We start from the raw sequence: 23,585 nt of genomic DNA, 5'->3' as shown, positions 1-23,585 counted from the left end.
CTTGTTATTTTGTGTGTGTCAACTTCTGCTTTAATATTGCAAAATCAAACTTCAGTCCCTCCAAGAGAGTGATTTTTCCTGGGCTCACTCCTAAACCTCAGCTGCCAGAAGACATTCTTCTCAGAAGAGAAGGTGGAACATTTTGAACAATATTTCCACATATTGGCAACAGAACAGAAGGTGTCAGCCAGGGAGTGCCATAGGTCTCTAAGATATGCAGCCTTTTTCTTGGTACATGGGACTAGACTGCACATGAGGAGACTTCAGTGGTACCTGAGATTCATCTGGAACCAGTATTTCCTGTCCTTCAAAAAAGTGATTTTATCCTACATTTATGAAGAGCTGAAATGGTGGTCCTCCCAATTCAGGCGGAACTTGGGAGTTGGAACTCAGGAAGGTAAGGACAGACATGCTACTAATACCATTATGGCCCAGGCAGTGCTGATTCATCCTCCTCATGGAGATCTCCAGGGGAATCATCATATGTTGCTATTAGACCTTCTTTTTCAGAACAAGGGAGCCTTAATACTCCCCAAGCTGGAAACATTGCACCTCTCAGCCTGAATAATCTGTATTGCTCTTCAGGAACACGTTCTCATTAGAATCTAGAAAACGAGTCATTAAGAAATCCTACTTATGCAAATGTGGTTTTATTTCCTTTTGATGGTATGAAAGGAATCGCATTGGCAGTGATCTGATTATTGCCCCCCAACTGGGGGAGAGCCAATGTTGTCTGGTCCTGTGTGGTGCAGTCAAAATCACCTTTGGCCTATCTTCACTGATCTTTTGCAGTGCCATGGGGATGTAGGGCAGTGGAAGGAAGTCATATAGAAAGAGTTCTGTCCAAGAGAAGGAAAAGGCATCCACTTTCCACTCACTTCTTTGAGGGGTTCTGGAGCAGAGCTTATTTTTGCCTGTTAGATACAAAAATGTCTAGTTCTGCTGCACCCCATAAGTGGAGTAGCTTGACAACATCAACATGTAGTCATTTGCGTCTAGGAGGGATCTGCTAAATATAAGAAGCTATTTGTGACAGCTGCAGTTCTAGGGCTAGCTGCCAGAGTTTTATTGCAAGCCTGTGCAGGTAGCTAGAGAGCGTCTTTCCCCCTTTTTATCATTATTAATTCCAGTTTCAGTTTGTCTTTGAAAGCCTTCAAGGCTAGAATGACTGCCATTTCCCTTATGTTTATATGTTGTCTTGATGTATATCTGTTCCATGTCCCTTGTCCTCTCAGATTTTCTAGGTGAGCCCCCCGGGCATATCTGGCTGTTTGAGGTCAGTACCTGGAATGTCTCCATCGACCAAAAGATCTGTCTTTAAGCAAGGGAGGAGTGAAATGATGATCTCCAGGGAGAGTTGGTGCTGGGATCAGTAGTATTTTAGAAACCATTGTGACTATGTAGAGTTTGGCTAGGGAGATCATCAAGATGCAGAAAGTTATATGCCCTAGGACCCTCAAGAAATCTCTGTCCAAGGTGGTCTTCTGGCTGTGAATGAGCTTGAAGTAGGTTATGAAAGAAAGAATCATGTCCTGTAGAAGGAAGCATTTTTGTAGATTATAGAGTCCATGACTCCCCTCAGCTGAGAATTTTTGGATGTTGAGGATCAGGCCTACCTTCCGAAAGCATTCCATAGTGGTTAACATGCCTCTGTGGATCTCTTCTAAGAAAGCTGCTTGTATCAGGCAGTCATCCAGATAAGGGTAGATGTGCACCCCTTTGGCCCTGTAAAAGGCAAAAACTGGTGTCAGGCATTTGATGAAAACTCTGGATGCAGTAGATAAGCCAACTAACTGGTAAGGCACTGATTTGGAAGTGAGATCCTCTTGCTCTAAAGCAGAAGAACTTTGTATTCCTGCACAGTAGGAGTGTGAAAATGAGCACCCATCGTCCATAGTTGCCACCCATGCCCCTGGCATGATGACAGGTAGACGTTTATGAAAGGTGAACATTGTGTTCCATCTAGAAAGGTCCAAAATGGGGTCTCCATGAGCCTTCATTTGTGGGGACCAGGAAAAAGCCTTGAGCAGAATCTTTTGCCTGCCTCTTTTGTGAGAACTAAATAGATTCCTAATGTAGAAGGTCAAGTATCTGAATGGGAATCTGATGTCTTTGCCAGACTAGAAAGGGAAAAGTAATAGAGGAGGAATGATGCTAAGAAGAAGAAGTTTGGATTGCAAGTTAGAGACTGACGTCCTTACCAGGGATTGATGCCAGAGTACAGGAAAAGATAGAGAGAGAGAGACAGAGAGGAGAGTTCTAAGTGAAAGACTGATAAGTTACAAAGAAAGAAAATATATGAGACGTATAATGTATGGAAGTAGAAAAAATGTTAGTATGGTTTGTTTTCTTTTCTGTTAATGTGTGTGCGCATATGTCTTAAGTGATAATTAAAGTTGTTTAGATGTCTTTGCCAGGGTGAGGAGGTGTACACATTGGCTTTAGGTGGTTTGGTCACATTGGTTAATATTACTTCTTTTTCTACTTTTTTTCTTAACACCCTTACTAAGTCATCATCATCTAAGACATAGGCGCGCGCGCACACACACACACACACACACATTAATAGAAAACAAAACAAACCATATTAACTTTTTTTGTATTTTTTTCATTTACATACTTTACGTTTTCTTTTTTATAATGACTAATTCAGTCCAATGTTACATAATTTTGCTCAATTCCTGACTTCCCTCAAACCTCACTCCTCTTCCTGAATATTATTGTATATGAATTGTTCCCATAAATTCCAACTGATTGTATGTAATATGCTCATTCACTTTTCTAAAGATCTCACTTCCACTTTTATTTTGTGTACGATATTCAGATACAATTGGTTTAGATTTTGATTTCCATTTTCTAGTAATTGCTTGTTTGGCCATCAATAGAATTAAACTTAATAAGTCATTAGTTTGTCTAGGCAATTCAGATCCTGTGTCCCAGCTCAAAAGAATAATTTCCTTAGTTATGCCCATTTGATCACCAAATATTTCTGATACAGTATTCTGTAGGAAATTTTTAAAATCTGCCAACTCATTATACTCCCAAAAAACATGTTGTGGTTAACCTCTTTCTTCCCTACCATACTTCCAACATTTCCTGACGACTCCTTTATACTACCAGAATTCCTGATGTTTTCCTTTTGTATCTCTCTAGAGCAAGACTGCCATCTTATTTAATTAATGCTCACATCTGTGCTTTAGCTGTTTGCCTGCCATTAGTCCTATCTCGGTAGGTGTCATGCTGGTCAAGCAGCTCCTGAAGAGAGAGATCTACATTCTACTACTCATAAGGGCTAGCCACGCCTCCATGGGATCTTTATTTGTTGCTCAAGCATCTGAAATTTGAGCTTCCTGAGCCTGCAGCTTCAGCAATGCTGAAATTATTGTCCTGTGAAATATCTTTTTGGTAGTAGCCACCTCTGCAGAAAAGATATCGCAGTTGCAAGTCTTTGTGGCTAAGCAGCCCTTCATTTTTTCCGTAAAGACAGGATCAGCCTTATGAAAAATATTTTCATCCCTAAAATGTTGTTGGAAATGTTCCTTAACAAGTTGATCCAGTTGCTGGTTTTCTTCCTGAGAAGATCCTGCACTTGTTGAATGTCCACAAACAGTTGTCATATTTCCTGGAGTGGATGAAGACAGTCTAACAGACATAATTTTTTCTGTAGCCTTTCTGCAGGGTAGGGATGGCAAACCAGTTCCATCCACGCCATCTCCAAACACTGTACGCTAGGCATACAGTCAATCTGAGGGAGGGTTCAACTTGGTGGTTCTCAAGGTTATTCTCTAATGCCAGGAAAATTCACTCCTTGGTTCAGCCTAAGAGTGTTAGGTCAAAAACTCCAAATAACATTAATAACCTCTGAGTAGTCAATTTATGAGAACTTGGTGCAAGTCCAGAACAAGAACCATGGAAAACGGGGCCATTGTTTATCTTAATAAATACCTTAGGAGACTGTAACATCAAGTTTGGGCATTCCTATCCCTGAAAAGTTGAGCAGGAGCCTTATATTCAGACTTGAAAAATGTTTTTTGTTTAGTGAACAAGGCTGAACTGCAAATTCTGTCCACTGTTTGGAAAACAGTTGCTGGCTGATTGAAAGTTGTGAAGTGTCTCTAGACATGAATATTGCTTTAACATGTGATTTTTGAGTGGTAAAGCACCTGGTTCTCCTCCATCCCAAGTTTGCTTCTCTGTAAATGTGTGCAACTTCTCTAGTTGTCCAAAATTGTGGAGCTCCAGGTCTTCTGTCATGGCTTAGGCACCCAGATGGATGCCGGAAGTACATAACACGGGGCAATTTGACAAAATGCATCAGGGGTGATCTTTTTGTAGGCCACTACAGAAACCTCAGGATCTTCTTCATTGTAGTTATGAGATTTCTCAAATACAGCATATAAATTATTGGTCAAGTGACTTAATTTTCTGTACCTGAACGATTTAAGGTGGGGGGTGATCAACCTATGGGAAGCTTGAAGCTAAAATATACAAAGTGTTTATCCAGTACAAGAGAATGGTTCCTTTGCCAGTACTTTAGAAATGACAACGCCAAGATGAAAATTAAGTATGGAGTCTGCCCTTTTTTATACTTTGCAGAGGTAGTAATACAAAAACCCAGATCCCTTTGTAAAGGATATAAATTATTTTGTTTGAGCAACAGATTTACAGCTAACTTGGATACTGAAGTTACCCAAAATAATCTGATTTGGATGACTAAACACTGAATCAAGGAGCAACATCTCAAAACTCTTGTAGGAATATCTTCATACTTCTTTCATATTACTCTGTTTATGGCACCTAATCATTTAGAACTCTGGAGGAATGACAGTCTTAAAATGAGAGCCTGAGTAGTTCAGCCAGATTTTTGTAATAAATTTAATGTTAACCCCTTACTCCACCCCCCAACACTTGCTCACACACACACACACACACACACACACACACACACACACACACACACACACACACACACACACAAGCAAGTTGGGTATAATACCTAAGCCTTTGCAGACAGACCAAACATTAGTGTACTGAACTCTAGGAAGGGTTCTAACAGACCTCCAGTCCTGCTTGTTGGCCTACAGATTCCTGCAACCTTTTTTCATTTTAACATAAGGAGAATCCACTATCTGCAAGTGATTTATTCCAGGTATATTTTTGGGTCACTCTTGAAAGAATCATTTGACATAGTTTGCCAAGAGGAAGAATTTTGCATGTAGCCCTTTGCTTCCTCTAGATACCCACCCGATGACACCATTATAGAATATGGCAAGGATTCAGGTCTGTTGAAGTGGACAGAGGAGGTAGTTAGAGATCCTGATTGTGACAGTAATGTATAATGAATAAACTACTTAAATAAGGTAAAAGAAATATGTGTGATAGTCAATAGTCAAGGCCAGTAATAGTCACTTACTGAATGATAAAACAGTAAAGTTGTCATCACATATAGACTGGTTTTGTGATACAGAAGAGTAAAGTCTTGGCTTCAACCCAGATGAGCCAGGTATGAGTAGTGAATTGGATGCTGGACATTACATCAGCTTGCCTATCTTTGAGGGAGGGGTAGTTGGGGGTCCTAGTTGGCAAATATGCTCCTGTGCAAGTGGAATCTTGCAGGAAAACAGTGGCTGTAGGACTGTTGGACATGGGCTTGAAGATCCCAAGCTGATGGCTCAACCCCTCATGCAGCATGTGTGTGTGGAAGGGTTTACTATCAAAGCTGGGAAGGTCAAGAGGCTGTTTTCAAGTTTTCGTAATGCTGATCCAGAAAATGTTCGAATCCACATTGGCGAGTTGTAGTGTGCATTCAGTAATGTGGAATCGACGTTCTGATAACAGATTGCAGTACAGTGAGGATTGGGAAATGTATCCTTTTCTCACTGTAGTGTGATCTTGGAGTTGGAATATATAATATGCAAGGGGTGTGGGGGGGGGGTGCAGGGAGGCTTGCCGTTACCGGTAACATGGACATTCGACATTGGAACTTCTGGTGTTCAAATGTCGATTCAGTGTTACCATTTCCGAAATTTTGGTAATTCGTTATTGCCAATTTCGGCAAATTTGTTCGATCAAAAGGTGGAAAATGATTTTGATTTTCCACATTTTGATAGTAAACCATGTGGAAAAATATACACATCAGAGGGGGCATAAGATGCTCTTGCAGTAATGTGAGGGCTTGTGTCAGCCACCAGGGTTGTGGTTAAGGCCAGATAAAAAGTCCTTTCATGGCTTGTTTGTTTGAAGGACACAATACAGATCCTCCCTTGGTTATGAGGAATGAATGGGCAGATAGGGTAGCTTGATGATCAGCAGTTACATGGGTAAAGGATGTAGAAAAAAATTATCACAAAAAATATATTTTAAAATTACTTAACTGAAACAATTCATTTAAAATGAATACAGTAAAGCTGTCCCCGTGGATGCTAGAGGTACATGTGCCTACAAAAGTTGGTGCAAACAGTACTTAAAATTAAATACATTCATGTGATTTGTATAATAGTAATATATTCCTGATCTCAAATAGGGCCTAATTATCCAGCTTAGATTGAGAAAATGTAATCAATACAATGCAATACACTACCCTACTGCCTGAACACGTAGATAATTACAAAACTAACACTGTATTTAGACTGCAGGGTAAAAGAGGTAAGTTGAAGAATGTGTGAGTTTTGTATTCCTAGTATACTGTGTTTAAGATTCCACAGTGAAACAGTTAAGCACTCTGCTCTGCAAAAGCAGTAAAAGATCAAAATTCTGGCAAATAGCCTGGCTTCTTAGTATTGAAGGATAAAGTCATGATTATTAACTAAGGTTGAATAGCGACTTTAGGCAGTAAGGAAGCCAGGCAGAGTAAGGTGGGAATGAGTGACAGTTGTCATCTTGCCCATCCTAGGATAGACGTGTTCCAGTCACCTGTTGAATTCCCTAGGTACTAATTGGGAGGTTTGCTGGCTTCTGTGATCAGGCAGAGACTGGGATGTGAGCTTGGTTCTACCAAGTTGATGTTTTACCACTCATAAGCATGCGGGTGAGAACACGCGCACAGAGGGCATCTTAGGCCCCTGCAGTGAAGCAAGTGCTCACATTACCCACCAAGTTTGGAGTTGAGTGTAATAGAAGATGCCCAGAATGCCAACATCAGTATATTTTGGCATGGCCACAAACCTCCTTCAGCTGTCACCCTTATGCTGGGGACTCTCCCATGGGGGGGGCATATGGGACCTGTATTGATAGGTGAAGTGCTGACTGATGGTGAGCAGCTGCAGAAAAATGCAGTCAATGCACAAACTGAATTTGAGAATATAGGCAGTACCAGTGTATTGTGAATTTGCTTCAACAGCTTAGTCTCCTTTAAACCACCCGACAGACACGAGGAATCAGTCAAAAGCCAATGTAAAACCCATAGTTGGTTGTACATTTTTCAGTAGGCTTCCTTGAAGCAATATTGGAAAAAGGTGTTTACATGTGAAATATAGAAACTCCCTACAACTGATGTATGTTCTTTTAGTAATTGAAAAAGCAGCAGGTATAATTTTAGAATAGCTTACTCAAAACTGCATAAAAATGTTGATAGATTCTAGTAGCAGATGCCATTTAAGAAATGTTTTTTGTATTGTTAATTAGCTTTAAAAGCAGTCATTTTGAAGAGTACACTTTTATGTTTTGCTGCTTTGTTTTAAAAGTTGAGATTTCTTTGAAAACATCTTGACCTTTTTAATTGTATGTCTTTCCCACTACCCTGTTTCAGGATGATTGTATGTAACCAAGTAATGAAGTATATTCTAGATAGAATTGATAAAGAAGAGAAGCAGGCTGCAAAGAAGCGGAAGCGGGAAGAAACTGTGGAGCAGAAGCGCAACAAACAAAATGCTACCAGACTTTCAGCTCTTCTGTTTAAGCATAAAGAACAACTTAAGGCAGAGATCCTTAAAAAGCGTGCACTGCTAGACAAAGAGTTGCAGATAGAAGTTCAGGTAAGAAGATGACTTTGCTGCTATTTATTCATTCATTCATCTCTTTTGTGCCTGATGCCTGCAAACCATCATCCCGCTTTCTCATGATCTGTGTAGCCCATTCTTTCATTCTGTCCTGAAGAGTCAGATTCATTAGTGAGGCCATCTTCTAGGCATCCTTTAGAGATTTTTTTTGTTACAGTTTGTCCCCATTTCCCTGTCCTGTTTGAGTGTAGTATCCAAGAAAAGGTGTGCAGTGGGCTTGCAGTTAATTGTGTATACTTCAAGTGTAGCTTAGCCAAAGCCCTGTTCCTCCTTACAGACAGTGGATGTTTTTCTGCAGTATGTAAAAACTAATGATTCTGAACATGTGATGTTAAGTTGTCTATCTCGCCTTCGTTCTTGCTGGTTGGGATCGGAGACGATCCTCGGGTGCGACTCGGCCATCTTCTATAGCTTGAGAGCTGTTTACTGGCTCAAGGCTACCCCTTATCCCATGATGCCTAGCGCTAGCGACCCAGATCTCATTTGCCACTTCAGCTGTGAGGTGTCATTTTTCTGGCTCAGGCTCGTATAAAGTTTCTTTATAGAACTGTTTTACTAGAAATAGTCTTTTTCCTAGGGGTTATTGTTAACTTTTAGTCTTGTATTTGTTGTGTTAGCTAAGCGTGTATTTGTAGCTCCCTTACCTCCCCTTTAGAACTCGTTTAATTTAGAGAGTTCTCCCCCCCCCTTATCCTTTTCTTGTCAGGTTAGCCATTTAAGTTAGAGGCTTTCCTTCTACCTTCCTTATAGGCTAGCCGTTTGAGTTAGAGGATTTCCTATATAAAAAAAAAACTTTAGCTTTATTCTGTAGTATACTGTGTTTTCTGTAGACTGTATTTTGATTTGTTAGCTATTGTTGTATTTTTTGTTACAGGATGTCAAAAGAATCCAAGATGTCTGGGTTCAAGAAGTGTGACTCATGCTGTCAGAAAATGTCTCTGACAGATGGGCACACTTCTTGCGTCTATTGTTTAGACGCTGTGCACCTGCAGGACTCTTGTTCTATATGCCATGCATTTAGTCCAAGAGTTCTGCAGGAGCATAAGAATATGCTTATTCTTAAGGGTCTTTTAAAGCCCCAGGATTCACCGGCCAAGACTCAGCCTGCGAAATCCCCTAAATCTACCAAATCGTCGGCTCCAAGTTCGGAGCCGTCTTTGGTTCAGACTCTACCTGCTACTTCGGATCTGGCTGGAACTGATAAGACTGTCTCCCCGTCGGCTCCATCAGAAACTTTGGAGCCTTCGCGGAGCCACAAGAGGCTGAGGTCCCCGTCTCTGAAATCGATACATTCGGCTCCTCGGTCTTCCCTGCTTCAGAGCGATCGCAGTCACAGATCTTCTCCTCCTCTCGATCCTCTAGGCTCTCGGATCATGACTTGGAGAGAGTGGTCAGTAGGTTGCTAAAGTCGCAGGCACTTGCCAAGATGTTGTCCAGCCCTCCTCAACAGATGTCGGCTCCATCCACTTCTATCGATGTTCCTCCTCCGACTCCATTGAGCTCGAAGCCGGAGTTCGTTGGGGTTCGAGTAGTGGAACCATCGGCTCCGATAACTTTATCTCCTTCTGTTCCGTCATCTGCTCTGATTCCCTCGATGGTGCTGTCCGTCGAGGGATCTGGGTGCCAGAGCTCCCTCGTCAGCTCCAAGGGGGCGAGTGGCATCAGGCCATTGCCCGACCCCGTTCTCCCTCTCGGGGCTTTGGCACAGGTGAGCTCGGCTCCTACATCGGCCTCGGAGCCATCTCCCTCGGTGTGGAGAAGGATTCCAATTTCCTCGGAACCAGAGCCTTCTCTGCATCGTGGCAGGGACGCCTTTGATGTCTTGAGGAGTGTGCTTGCCGCTGAGTCAGCTCCACTATCGGCCCGATCGGCTCCGTCCCCTGTAGTGCCTGTGCCAAACTCTGCTCCTCGTCCAGACCCCAAGCATGGGGAACCGGCACTCCAGGGCACCCCATTGGGTGTTTCCTCTTCTTCGGCCTCCCCTGATCATTCAGAGGAGCCCCCTCGTAAGAAGAAGTGCAAGAGGAAGCACATTGACTCCCCTGAGTCTGTCACTTCTGATACAGACTTAGATGACTCGGAAGGGTCCCCGAGATCCCCCTCTGAAGATGTTTCCTTTTCGGAAATCCTACAAATGCTTAAGCAGAGGGGGAACTGGAATCCCCTAGCCCCTACCGAGGATGAGTCTGCATTTTTGGATGCGTTCAGTTCCCGACCTTCCACCTCCTGGGTTTCTCCGCCTTTCGATCCACTTATGTTGGTGGTGGCTCGAAAGGCTTGGTCAGCCCCGGATACAGTGGAACCAACTCCGAGGAGAGCTGGCAAGTTCATCACAGCACCCCATGATAAGCAGTTCCTTACCAAAGGTGTTCCTGTTGATGCCATGGTGGTAGCAGCAGCTAGCAAAAAAGAGTTAGCGGAAACCTCTTCGTCTGTCCATCCTCCTAACAAGGAGTCTAGGACCATGGACAGATACGGGAAGCGAATGTTTGCTTCAGCGACCTTTTCTATGAGGTCACTGAACTACTTATGCCATTTTACCCGGCTTTAGAGGGATCTCCTTAAAGAGCTCGGAGATACCCTTCAAGATCCATCAGCTGAGGGGGTTCAAGCTAAAGTGGCTTCCCAGCTGACAACCCTTAATTCTGTAGTCAAGTCCTCCATGAGGCTCATTTCCTATGTAGCTGATGGTGCGAGTAGAGCCACAGGTACGGGTGTGGCCCTTAGGAGGCATGCATGGATGCGGTTGTGTAATTTTGCGGAACCCTTTCGAGCATCATTCACCAACACCCCCTTTGATGGTTCCTTTCTTTTTGGACCACAGGTGAAAGACACTTTGACTAGGTGTAATCAAGAAGGCAAGACTCTCTCTGCCGTGGGAGTCCGTTTTTCCACTCCTTCTAGACCATACCCTAAGGGTCAGAAGAGTGGCAAAATGTGGTTCTGGAAATCCCAGGGAGCCTCGCCTGACACATGTAGCGATTTTTCCTCCAGGGTCAGAGGGGGAAACAACAACAGACGCCGCCCTCGTGGCAGAGGGGGTCCGCAGAACCAGGGCAACAGAGAATCCTTCTCTGAGAAGCCCTTTCAGCATCCCTGAAGGGTTGCCTCGGCTGCCTGCCTCTGGATGCAGTCGGGGGAAGACTTTCACTGTACCCAAAAGCCTGGCAAAATTTAACGCAAGACAAATGGGCATGGTCAATTATATCTGGAGGTTACAAAATTCCCTTCTCTCAACCCCCCTTACCGTCAAGCAAATCCCTTCCAGATGTTCCACCCAATCTGAGGGACCAAGCCGTTATAGAAGTTTCAAAACTGCTATAAAAAAGAGTCATCCATGAAGTCCCGGCAGACCAACATGGATCCAGAACTTACTCAAGGTTCTTTTTGGTACAAAAAAAGACAGGGGACTGGAGACCGATTCTGGATCTCAGCAGACTAAACAAGTCTGTTCAAAGAACAAGGTTTTGGATGGTCACGCTACAGTCCATTCTACCCTTTCTGGGTCAGGACAATTGGATGTGCTCCATAGATCTTCAGGATGCATACTACCACATCAAAATGGACAGGCGCTCCAGGAGATTCCTTCGCTTCCAGCTGGGAGCCTGTCATTACCAGTTCAGAGCTCTGCCCTTTGGTCTTACCACAGCCCCCAGGGTGTTCACCAAATGTATGGCAGTGGTCACAGCTCACCTGAGACGTCGAGGATTCCAGGTGTTTCCATATCTAGATGACTAGCTCCTCACTGCTACTACCAGGCATCAACTTCTGCAAGCCAGGGACTACACAATCACATTCTGCTCCCAGCTAAGCATTACAATAAACTTTGAAAAATCTGCCTTGTTGCCCTGTCAGTCTATCACCTATATAGGAGCAGACTTGGACACAAGGAACATGTCTGCAAGGCTACCACCAGAAGGGGTGTCTACAATTCGCCAGCAAGTACAAATTCTAATGCAGAGCAAAAGGATCCAAGTCAGGTTTGTCCTTCAAACCCTGGGTTCAATGGTAGCGGCAATTCTTCTAATCCCACTGGCCCACTTTCACATAAGGATCCTTCAGTGGCTTGTGTTCACACAGTGGTCTTTCCAACAGCTGCCCATGTCTCACATGATCATGATTACAGAAGCATGCAAAAGGCACCTTTCCTGGTGGATGGTCTCCCCACTAGTGGCTCAGGGCAGACCCTTCATTCAGCCCCCTCCAGTTGCCACAGTGACCACAGACTCCTCCCTGATAGGGTGGGGGGGGCATTATCAGGGCAGGACAGTCCAAGGCACTTGGCAGCCTTACGAGTACCATCTGCATGTAAACGTCCTAGAAATGAGAGCCATGCTCCTAGCGTGGCAAGCTCTTCAAGACTCTCTCCCTTCTGGGATCATTGCAATTCAAACGGACCCTCTAGTTGCCACAGTGACCACAGACTCCTCCCTGATAGGGTGGGGGGGGGCATTATCAGGGCAGGACAGTCCAAGGCACTTGGCAGCCTTACGAGTACCATCTGCATGTAAACGTCCTAGAAATGAGAGCCATGCTCCTAGCGTGGCAAGCTCTTCAAGACTCTCTCCCTTCTGGGATCATTGCAGTTCAAACGGACAACATGTCAGTGGTGCGGTACATCAACAAGCAGGGCAGAACCAGGTCCTACCCCCTATGTCGAGAAGCACTCAGACTCTGGCAGTGGGCGATTTCCTCCCAACAACTTCTGATTGCGACGCACATCCCTGGGAGGTCCATCGTCATAGCGGACAGGCTCAGCAAAGCTATTCTCATGCCCCACGAGTGGTCTCTGAATCAGCTAGTTGCGGATCTGATCTTCCGCAAATGGGGACAGCCTTGCTGCGATCTTTTTGCCACCCCCTTCAACAGCAAATGCAGCAACTACTTCTCCCTTCTTCCACTTCCAGGTCACACACCCAGAGACACTCTAGTCCACGATTGGCCTCAGGGACTTCTTTATGCCTTCCCTCCGTTTCCCAAGATACCAAAACTCATACAGAAAGCAATATCGTTGGGTTGCAAAATGATCCTCATTGCCCCCTACTGGCCTCGACAGATATAGTTTCCGTTCCTGCACCATTACCTTCTCGATCAGCCCTGCACTCTGGATCCGATTCCAGACCTACTGATTCATCAATCAGGCGGGCTGCATCAATCCCTCCAAACACTTCAGCTCACAGCTTGGTTGCTCCACTTCCAACCTTAGCCAGGCTTCCCAGCATTTCCCCGGCCATGCATGAGATTATTGTCTCCTCTCACAAGTCTACAACTAGAAAAGCTTATGCTAGCAAATGGAAACGTTTTTCTTGTTGGGCAGAGGCTAGGAACATAGATCCTTTTTCAGCCCCAGTCCACGAAATTTTGGAGTTCCTAAAACAACTTTTTCATTCTGGGTCCGCTTCTGCTACAATCAGGGTTCAATTGGCGGCCGTTTCTAACTTTCATGTTGGGTTATCTGATTCAAACATTATGTCTCATAAGCTCTGTAAAGCCTTTTTAAGAGGGACTACTCTCATTAGACCTCCAGTGAGAGACCCCCCCTCCTCCTTGGGACCTTAATTTGGTACTAACCTCCTTAATTATGCCCCCCTTTGAACCTGCAGCATCCTGCTCCATTAAGTTTCTATCTTGGAAAACACTTTTTCTGGTAGCTATTACTTCAGCCAGACGTGTCTCTGAACTTCAGGCACTATGTGTTCGTCCTCCATACTTGGTTTTTTATAAGGACAGGGTTGCTCTGAGGACTAATCCCTCGTTCCTTCCGAAAGTCTGCTCAGAAAATAATTTAAACCAATCTATAGACCTTCTTGTGTTTTTCCCTAACCACACCAAGGCAGAATACAAATTACACCAATTGGACGTTCATAGACAATTGCGTTATTACTGGCATAGGACTAAGGATATAAGGAAGTTGGACCAACTATTCTTTTCCTACAAAGGTAAGGTAGGCAAACAAGGTCTCCCAGTTTCCAAAGTGACCTTATCCAGGTGGTTGTCTCACATTATTACATTCATTTGTCAATTGAGAAACAAAAAGTTGCCTATCAAACCGAAAGGTCATTCTACTAGGGCTTTGGCCACCTTTGTAGCCTTCCAATCTAGGTTGCCCATGGAGTCTATCTGTGCAGCTGCTACGTGGGCAAATCCTCATACCTTTATTTCTCATTACAAGCTAGATATGGTCTCCAGGAGCAGAGCTGACTTTGGTTCCACTGTTCTGAAGAGTCTGTTCCAATGAGCCGCCCAGGATTGTAGGTGCTAGGGACGCTGTTCCAACTAGCAAGAACGAAGGCGAGATAGACAACTTAACATAAAGAAGTTATGTATCTACCATAATGTTCCATGTTAGTTGTCTTCATCTCGCCTTCTTTCTTGCATCCCACCCTCCATCCCCCTGTCCTATTGGATCGAGAGGAGTTTTGGTTTCACTGGCTGAGTGTTCTCTGGTTTGTTTCCTCTACTGACTTAGAGAGTATGACAGGTATGCTCAACCTGTTTGTTTGGACAGGTTGATTTTATGGCTATGTCTGGGGTTAGCTATTACAAACGAAATCTGGGTAGCTAGCGCTAGGCATCATGGGATAAAGGGTAGCCTCAAGCCAGTAAACAGCTCTCGAGCTATAGAAGATGGCCGAGTCAGAGCCGAGGATCAGCTCCGATCCCAACCAGCAAGAAAGAAGGCGAGATGAAGACAACTAACATGGAACGTTATGGTAGGTGCATAACTTCTTTTTATGTGCTGTTTTAGATCACTTACTAGGTTTAGTCTAGATAGGTATGTAAAAGCAGCAGACACACAGTGTTGTTTGTTGAGCTGAAATAGATGAACATTCCCACTGCTGCAGTAGCCTTTAGGCAATATGGTTTATTTTGTGCTGGGGAAACAACAACTGGACAGCTTCAAAAAGCCCTGGACCTCTCACACACGCAACTTAATTAATGCTAATACTGATTGGGTAGTCCCGAGGAGGGAAATCAAAGGTCAGAGTGAAGATTTCTTCAGTATTTTTATTGTTGTCTCAGTAAGAAGCATGTGTCAGGCTTTACAGGAGCAGTAGTCAGTTAAGAGCTTCATTTCTGGTAGAAATTCCCTGTTGGGAAAACCCCACCACACATTATTGACATTTTAAGAAAAATAATGTATATGTATGTGTGTGTGTGTGTATACATACACACATATATATATATATATATATATATATATATATATATATATATACACACACACACATATACATATGTGTGTGTCTGTATTATACATATATATGCGTGTGTGTGTGTGTGTGTGTGTGTGTGTGTATATATATATATATATATATATATATATATATATATGTACACACACACACTGATATATATACTGATACTGATGTGTGTGTGTGTGTGTATATATATATATATATATATATATATATATATATATATATATATATATATATATAATTTTTTGAACAAAAGCAGTATTTCTCCTACAAGAAACCTGGTATTTTTTCACAGTGTTTGAAGTTTCCTGTCTGGGATCACTACTTTTAGCATTAGTGTCTGTTAAATTCTCACAAAAATAGCCCAAATTGACACAACAACATTATATACTGCTTGTGTAAACTAAGTTTTTGGACAAAAGGTTTTATATTGTACAGGGAAAGAATGTGAGTGTAATGCTTATTCTCACTTTGTGACAACCTACCTGCCCTATTGCTTTTCCTCAGTGTTTGTGGAAGTGTTTGAGTGGGGTAGGGAATTTATGTTCAGCTTGCGTTTTTGTCTTGTGAAGGGGTTGGGAAAGTGTTGTGTTAAGTGTGCTACCTGTGAACACTCAGTGACAACTTGCCATCTGACAGACTTGCTCCAGCAATACTTGCCACCTTTGGTTTAACAGTTTACATAAAATCGTACTATAAATATTCCAGTTTTCTACCTCAAACCTTGAAACAGGGAAAAAAATATTCTGCATACTCTGGATATGCATAGGCTGCTCAAGTACTATCTTGACATAGCTAAGCCCTTTAGAAAAGCCGATTAGCTGTTTAGTTCTTATTAAGGGACAAAAAAAGGACCCCTGTTGTCTAAACAGACAATTTCCAGGTGGTTGTCCTCAGTTATTGCGTTTTGCTATATGTACCATGGCAAATTCATCCCAGACAATATCAAGGCGCATTCTACTAGAGCCTTGTCTTCGAGTGCATACTGGAAAGGGGTAGACTCTAGAAGCATTCTAGAGGGAGATGCACGATCCTGTATGAATACTTTTGCAAAGCATGTTCAACTGGATTTCTTTTCGGTGCCCAGGTCTAGCTTTCCTAGGACCATTCTAAAGGGACTCCTGGATCCATAAGCTTCCTCCTCCCTGGTTGGATAAGCTTTGGTAATTAACCCATATAACCTAAGGATTACTGCAGCAGTGGGAATGATGACCATAGCACAGTTGTGTAAGTTGCACTTTACCCATAGCAGTAGGTGTTACAATTCCTTACTACTGCGGTAGCCGCACCCACCCTCCATCCCCCTACTCTTGTATGCAGTTGTAGTTGGGACATAAAGTAGAGTTGTGTTTGTTTAGACTGTGTAAATTTCCTTGGGGTATACTTCAGAAGACTGGGGAAAAAAAGACTGAATCCCAAAAGAGTGAAAATTCAAAATACTGAATAATGGAATCTGCCCCCTCTCCACTATTGTGCAACCTTGGAGTTGGTATATATAGTTAGCAGGGGATGTGGGGGGTGCAGTGGGGTTTGCCCCCGGCATTAAAAATGTGTTCATTATTTTGAATTTTCAGCCTTTTGGGATTCAGTATTTCGTTTTGTCAGTCTCCTGAAGTAGACCCATTTCCTTGTTGTTTGATTCAGGATTGCTAAGCTTTTCTCTCCTTGTATGGGCAAGAAAGTCTTGAAGGAATCTGACTGCTGATTTCCATCCTTGGGATTAACCAATTAGCAGTCAGAGTGAAAGTTTGGGGAAGTCAGATCTTTTTAAAGATTACCAGTTCTTGTTTCCTAGGCAAGAAACACCCCATGTAACTTAAATGATGCTGTAGCTGTGAGGAATTTGAGCATATACTGTTAAGGGTAAGTGTGGCTTGCACAACTGTATTTTATGTAGAGGCTTGTTTGAATTTTTAGATTGATTTGTTCTTTTGAAAAGCTTTCTTGGGTAGTAAAAGCTAACATCTAAGGAAAAAGATTGTTATCCAGAATTTATTCCGACAGCTCTGTCTTTTAAAAAAGAAGACCTTTAGTTCTGGCTTTTCAGCTTAGCAGAGGATAAACACAAATGTATTGTCCCTTTGTTTAGCTGACATTTCTAAATATGGACTTCTGGGTAGCTTTCTCGCACGAATATTTGAGGTAAAGTGCTAAAATGAAGGAGAAATCTGTTCCCTAGTGGTATTGCTGCTGCTGTTTTTTTGTTTGTTTGTTTTGTTTTTTGAAGGAGACAAACACAAACAACCAAAAAAAATTGACAGCTCTAGGAAACAATATGGTGGGTCTCCAGCCAAGCAAGTCAGTCCCTACTGTTCCTAAAGAATTAGAGGAAATAGAAGTGGTCTTACTGCAGGGCAAATTTAGAAAAAGTTATGCTGAAGTATTCAACAAAAAAATTAGAGGAGACAGAAGACATGCTTAGCAAACATGTAGATGAATTTCAGGAGGTACAGAAAAAAATAAATGAAATTGAGAAAAAATGAGTATGAATTAAGCTGCACAAGAAGAAATGAAGGAAAAATTAATAGAACTCAAGAACTGATCCAGACATGAGAATTTGAGATTTGCAGAAGTAACAGAAAAAAAAAACAACAGGAACAAATTGTGTATCAGTTTTTGAAACACCAGCTAAGTAAATGGTCAGGTAGTCCACCAGAGGAAATTCTCTTAGAGAGGAGACATCTGGTATTCAGAGCTGTACTTGGAATAGTTGGTGCCATTGGCAACCTTCAAGTTGACAACCCCTTTGGTAAAAGTTAAGGAGCGCAAAAATAATCTCCTGCAATATTGAGGAATGGAAAAAACAAAGTCTCTCAGCACTAGGCAAAGTACTACTGTGTGTCTACGTAGTAGTTGTTAATGCTTCACCATAGTTATGGCTCTGCAGCTGTATATCCTTAACTCAGCAGCAAGGAAAAATCAAGACCTTTGCTTGTTAAATTTCACTTATACCAGCAAAAGGAGAAACAGTTTTCCTATCTGAGGCAGGAAGAAAAGTGCTAAATAAGTTAATTCATGCTCATTTGTACTCATTTTCATGTAGATGACCGTTAAGGTGACATACCAGAAAACATATTAATTCCAGTAATGAAAATGTACAGAGGGTCTACACTTTAAAATGCTGTATGTGGCAGTCTTAAAGATATTTTTCTAGGAAGTGTCAAAACATACACAGACAGTGATCTTGCAGCAAAATAACTAAAGAAATGTAATGAGAAAGCAAGGAGACCGGGGGGGGGGGGGTAATAAAGTAATGACCCTGTCCCTTTATGCATGACTCAAGAAAACAGAAGGACTGAGTGAAAATTGCTCTTCAAGCCATTGGCAGTTTTTAAGGAAAAAACAGAAGAAAGGCAAAAAGAAACGCAAACAAGAACCAAAATAATTAGGGACACACTAGAAAAACAGCAGCTATCTGTTCTACAGTTATGGATTTAGATGAAAGAGAAGCATGAAGTATAAATCCATTTTGGCTAATCTATGTGCAGCAGGTTAAGTTAACACTAAATGGTTATTTAAATGTTCTGTAGCAAAAAGTAAATTATTACTTGAATTTATAACAAAATGTATGTAAATTTAAATAGCTACATAGTGGCAGTTTTCAGTAGCCTTTATGTTCGGTAGCTATTTTTGTATTGAATTTGGTTGTCTTCATACCTCTCAACTATCCAGTTTTTTGCAGAATGGCCAGATTTTTGACTCTCAGTTTTGGCTTGTTCCTCAAATTTTCTAGATTTCTGGCAAATCACTGAGGATTGACGTCACTAAATAATGGCATACATTTAAGTTTTAGATGTCATGTCCTTCAGAAAATGCATATTAGCACAAATCTTGGTTATTCTAGCAACTTTCTAATCTTTTAAGAGCAGTATTTACAATCTGTCCCTATTTTGGGCCTTTGTCCCTCCATTATTTTAAGCTTTATCCAGATTTCTTGAACTGAGAGGTATGGTTATCTTCCATTCACAAAAATTTCTGAATGATTGCAGGGCATGTTTAGGTCATTGGTGGGAAAGGTCTGCAGTCCATTTGACAGAGGGCAGACATTTTCCTTTGCATCACTGGCAGGAGTTAAAAGCTGTTAGGATAAGCTATTGAAGTCTTTTTTTTTTTTTTTTAACAAAAACTTCTGTATTAAATTATCACTTTTAACATAGGCTGTCATACATTTATATGGACAGGGGGTCAGCATAATGATTAAGGTCTTAATTTCACAGATACAAGGTACAGAGTTTGATTCTGACCTCTGAGTATAAACTAAACCTGTAATAGTGTGCAGACTAATATCTTAATATTTAATTTAATACAAATGAAAACAAATCATACTGACATATTTTCAGTTGCAATTGGTATACACCACTTATAATCTATCCAGGTATTATCAGTCAAACATTACAAAGCTCATTCATTTCCTGCCTTCCCTTAAATCTCATTCCTCCTCCAAAACATTATTCTGCATGTGTTGTACCCACAATTCCCATTTTTTATGTACCAGTTTGTAAATATCCTACTTCCATTTGTTTTATCTTTGTTACCAAATTCACTACTTCTTGCACAGTTGATTTAGATTCTGATTTCGATTTTGTAGTAATTTGCTTTTTTGGCAGCCACCTGAATTAAACTCAGCAAGGCCTTACTATCGGTTTTTCTCACCCAGAATTTCTGTTAGAGTAGTCTGCAGGGAATTTTTAAAGTCTTATCAACTCATTACACTCTCAAAAATATGTTCCCAGCTGCCTGTTTCTTCCCAATCACACCTCCAACATTTGCAGTCTGCCTAAGGAAAATTCTTTGGAATGTGCTTAGAATATAAAAATTCCTGTGCAAACACTTCCAAGTAAAGATCCTAAATCATCCAGACTTTGTTGCATATTTGGGAACCATACATATATTCCCCCATTGTTCCTTTGTGAAGGGTTTGTCCAGTCTATCTTCCCAATCCTTTTTAACCTTCTCTGATTGATTCCTATAGTTATCATGCAATATTTTATATGCCCTATTAAATATCCTTTTTTAACAGCAGCATTTGCTGTAGATTCTACTTAAAACTCTACTAGTGCTGGTCTTTCACTTAGGGATCCCCTATTCCTTTCTCTTTACCTATACTCTGATATCAATCCTTAATAGGAAAGATAATCTATACCCAGCAGTCCAGTTGAATTCTTGGCCTCTTCCCTCTCTTATTATTTGCTCAGAATACCTTGGTTCCTTTGCCAGTTTTCTCCAGTAAACTCCAGCCCCCTCTTGCCTATTCTCAGCTAATCAAGTCCTTAAGAGCAGAATTTTTTTTTTTTAATTTTGTTACACATTTTTCACTGAGCTACTATGAGAGACTGCTTCATACATAGGGACTATTGCAAATGTTGGAGGGGCTTCATCTTAAATAGCTTATTTACTGTTAGACGTCAGGAGGTGGTAATCCAGTGATAAAGAGATTAGTAAGTAGGATGAGTAAAGATTTCAAATTAGAGATGGTTGAAAAGATTAGAAGAGAACTGAGTATTCGTCCGGAAATTGAAGAACATATGTTAATTGCCTAGATATGCTGCAGAGTCATGGTAATTTGTGATTCTGACATGGGAATATCTTTAGAAATATTTTTATATCCCACATAGGCCAAGAAAAATGTTTCTGAATATCAATGTACATTCTTGGATATGTAAAGTAGAGATATTAGGAACATGACAGTATAGTTTCTGCCTTTACATGTTTAACCTAATTTCAAGGAAGATTTGGCAGGATTGCTGTCTGGAATCTTCAAAGTGGAAGTTATCTTAGGGTGTGACAAAGTTGTATTGAAAATTAGATAGAATTGTTTGTTACTCCTGGTTTCTATTAAATGTATTAAGCAAAGGTAGATGGTATTTACCTCTGCTTAGAGATGTGGTTTTATTAATAAATAATTTGGCTATTAGAGAAGGCTGGTTGGTGAAAAGGCTCCCCATCAGTGTGACGCAGAGTCCATCTCTAACCCTATTTAAGCATAACTTTGGCCAAGATGGGAAATTGGAAATTCACCCCAGCTCTTGCCCCCATGTCTCTGATAGACAAAGGCAGACAGTAATACCCAAATTAGTGCAGCCTATCCCCCCCCCACACTTAACCTGTTAAAACTATCTGACATACCACCACTTAATAAAAGCCAGTGATACACAGTAGTTGGGTTGGATTGTATAGCTAGGCTTATAAATGCCCTGGTGGTCGTTAGCCTGGTATATACCTATAAACCTATGCTAATGTTAAGTAAGTGTTAATAGTGGGTTCACTGTTGAACTGATCTGAAATTTTGGTTAATGCTAGCTCTTATTAATGAATAAGAAATGCCTGCTGGTGAAATTGCACCAACAAGAATGAGCACTCATCAGTAATACAAGGGATTATGATTGGATCTCCAGTTTTACCCAGATTTTTGTATGTCCGAGACAAGGATGCTAAATTCTCCTCGAGAGCAAATCTTGATTGGTGACTCTTGACATCCATGTTGAGAACACAAAATAAAATGTTATGATTGATGACCCAGTCATAATTATTTGCAGTGCACAGAGCTCCATGTTTTGTCTTTTCGGCTTTTCCCGGTTAGGGGTCGCCACAGCGGAACTCCGGTCCACTAATGATTGGCAGTCGATTTTTATGGTGCTGAGTTGCCAGCCCGATGCCTAACCTTCGGCGAAGGCACGCCCATTCACGCATGTCTTTCGGAGGCCACTCGACTGCGGGGAGGAGACGCAGACTCCACTCAGAAGGCACTCCAGCCGAGAATCGAACAGGAGAACCTCTTGCTGTGAGGCAACAATGCTACCACTGTACCACCGCGACTCAGTAAGTGCACAGAGCTCCATGTACTACCAATTAAAGAAAAAAAAGTAAAACAAAAAAGGAGAGAGTGTAAGAGCATGAAGTATTTTACTGGTTTCAGAAGCTGGGAAGGTGCTGTTGATCAAACAGCAGCAGGCATAAAGAAAGTGCTCCTCTGCAGAACTAACGGCTTTAAAAGTACTTAAAACATTTTGTTATACCATTTTCTTGTTGTTGTTTAGAAGTATGGCAGAATAAAGATGAAGTTCTTACTGCCTTCAAAAGCTGTTTTGCCTTCTGCTACTGTTCTTTACTGGTCAGTACTGTCTGCTGTTTTACCTAGAGCTCTTAATAGCACCTCAGTATCCCTTAACACGTTTTTGTTGAGCACCCCTAAGTGCGGTTAAAATTGGGCCTTGCACTATGGAAGCATTTAACAAGTTTATCTTTTCCCTGATTTCAGAGCATAATTGCAGCATTCAAATTATTTTATTAACATGTAAAAAATAAAAAACGGATTTAGCGCTTTCATCTCCGTGCCGGAGACTTCATCAGAATCATCTGTTCACTAGTTCTCTACTATATTTAAAGTAATAGACTACACATCATTGGCTGGCCAATTAATACAAAGGTTTTGACTTCTCCTGTTTTAACCCTTATATATCAGTTTAACAGTGAGCTATTGCTGATATTAAACTGATATATAAGGAGAAATCAAAACCTTTGTATTAAGTGGCCAGCCAATAATGTGGATTGTATTACTTTAAATATAGTAGAGAACTAGTGAACAGATGATTCTGATGAAGTCTCCGGCACAGAGATGAAAGCGCTAAATCCATTTTTTATTTTTTTACATGTTAATAAAATAATTTAAGAGCTACTGGACTTCGGATTTTTGTGTATGGAATTGTGAAATTACACATCTATACAGGAGGAGTAGTATGGAGGACAGCCTTTATTGACACTGGGAGCAGCGTCTATTTGTGATTTTATTTGTGTCATGAACTTTTGTGCCTGATAATTGCAGCATTCCATGCACAACAATAATAGTGTCAGTTAAACATTGTGATTTTTTTTTTTTTTTTTTTTGAGTATGCATATGGATGTTTTGAAAGTAGTAACTGACAACACTGTGCTCATATGATATGTTAACATGCAGGGACACCCTTTCTTTCTCATTTATGGGCTGATTATGATGACCTGTGACCTAGATGTACAGCATGTTCTATATCTCTTGGTCACATACATCCTGTCCAACTAGAAATCTCTGGTGAGTAAGTTCAGCAATTCCTCCTCAAGCCTCCATAAATGAAGCTTTCACGAGCAGTTTTAAAGGGTTGGTGCAGAAATGGGGACCCTAGAAATAAACCATTTTGATGCATGGGAGAATTACTAGCTGGAGAAAGTTTTATGTCATATTACCAGCCAAGGAAGACTATGCAGTTTGTATTTTTTCCATCTCTTGGACAATAAGATTGCGTTATGTATTCTCACCTGTATACTTTTTTCTAGAAGTGCTTCAAAGTGTGAGAAAAGGTAAGACTCTTTCTGATAGCCTTTCTTCTGGCCAAGTCATCAGTGGATGTTCTTC

General features: G+C 41.4%; 1 protein-coding gene across 2 annotated transcripts in view; it reads left to right on the top strand.

The window, feature by feature from the left end:
- BPTF (bromodomain PHD finger transcription factor) overlaps window positions 1-23,585 on the top strand; it is a 3,500,764-nt gene that overhangs the window by 3,293,671 nt on the left and 183,508 nt on the right. For both annotated transcript variants that reach the window (XM_044085088.1, XM_044085087.1), the window contains one exon: window positions 7,748-7,973. In XM_044085088.1, the coding sequence (XP_043941023.1) occupies window positions 7,748-7,973 (226 nt within the window). The remainder of the gene's footprint in view (window positions 1-7,747; window positions 7,974-23,585) is intronic.

This window comes from Protopterus annectens, chromosome 10.part0, assembly GCF_019279795.1.
Source record: "Protopterus annectens isolate FY-2018-M chromosome 10.part0, PAN1.0, whole genome shotgun sequence".
Taxonomy (NCBI): domain Eukaryota; kingdom Metazoa; phylum Chordata; order Ceratodontiformes; family Protopteridae; genus Protopterus; species Protopterus annectens.
This window is presented reverse-complemented; position numbering and strand designations above follow the sequence as displayed.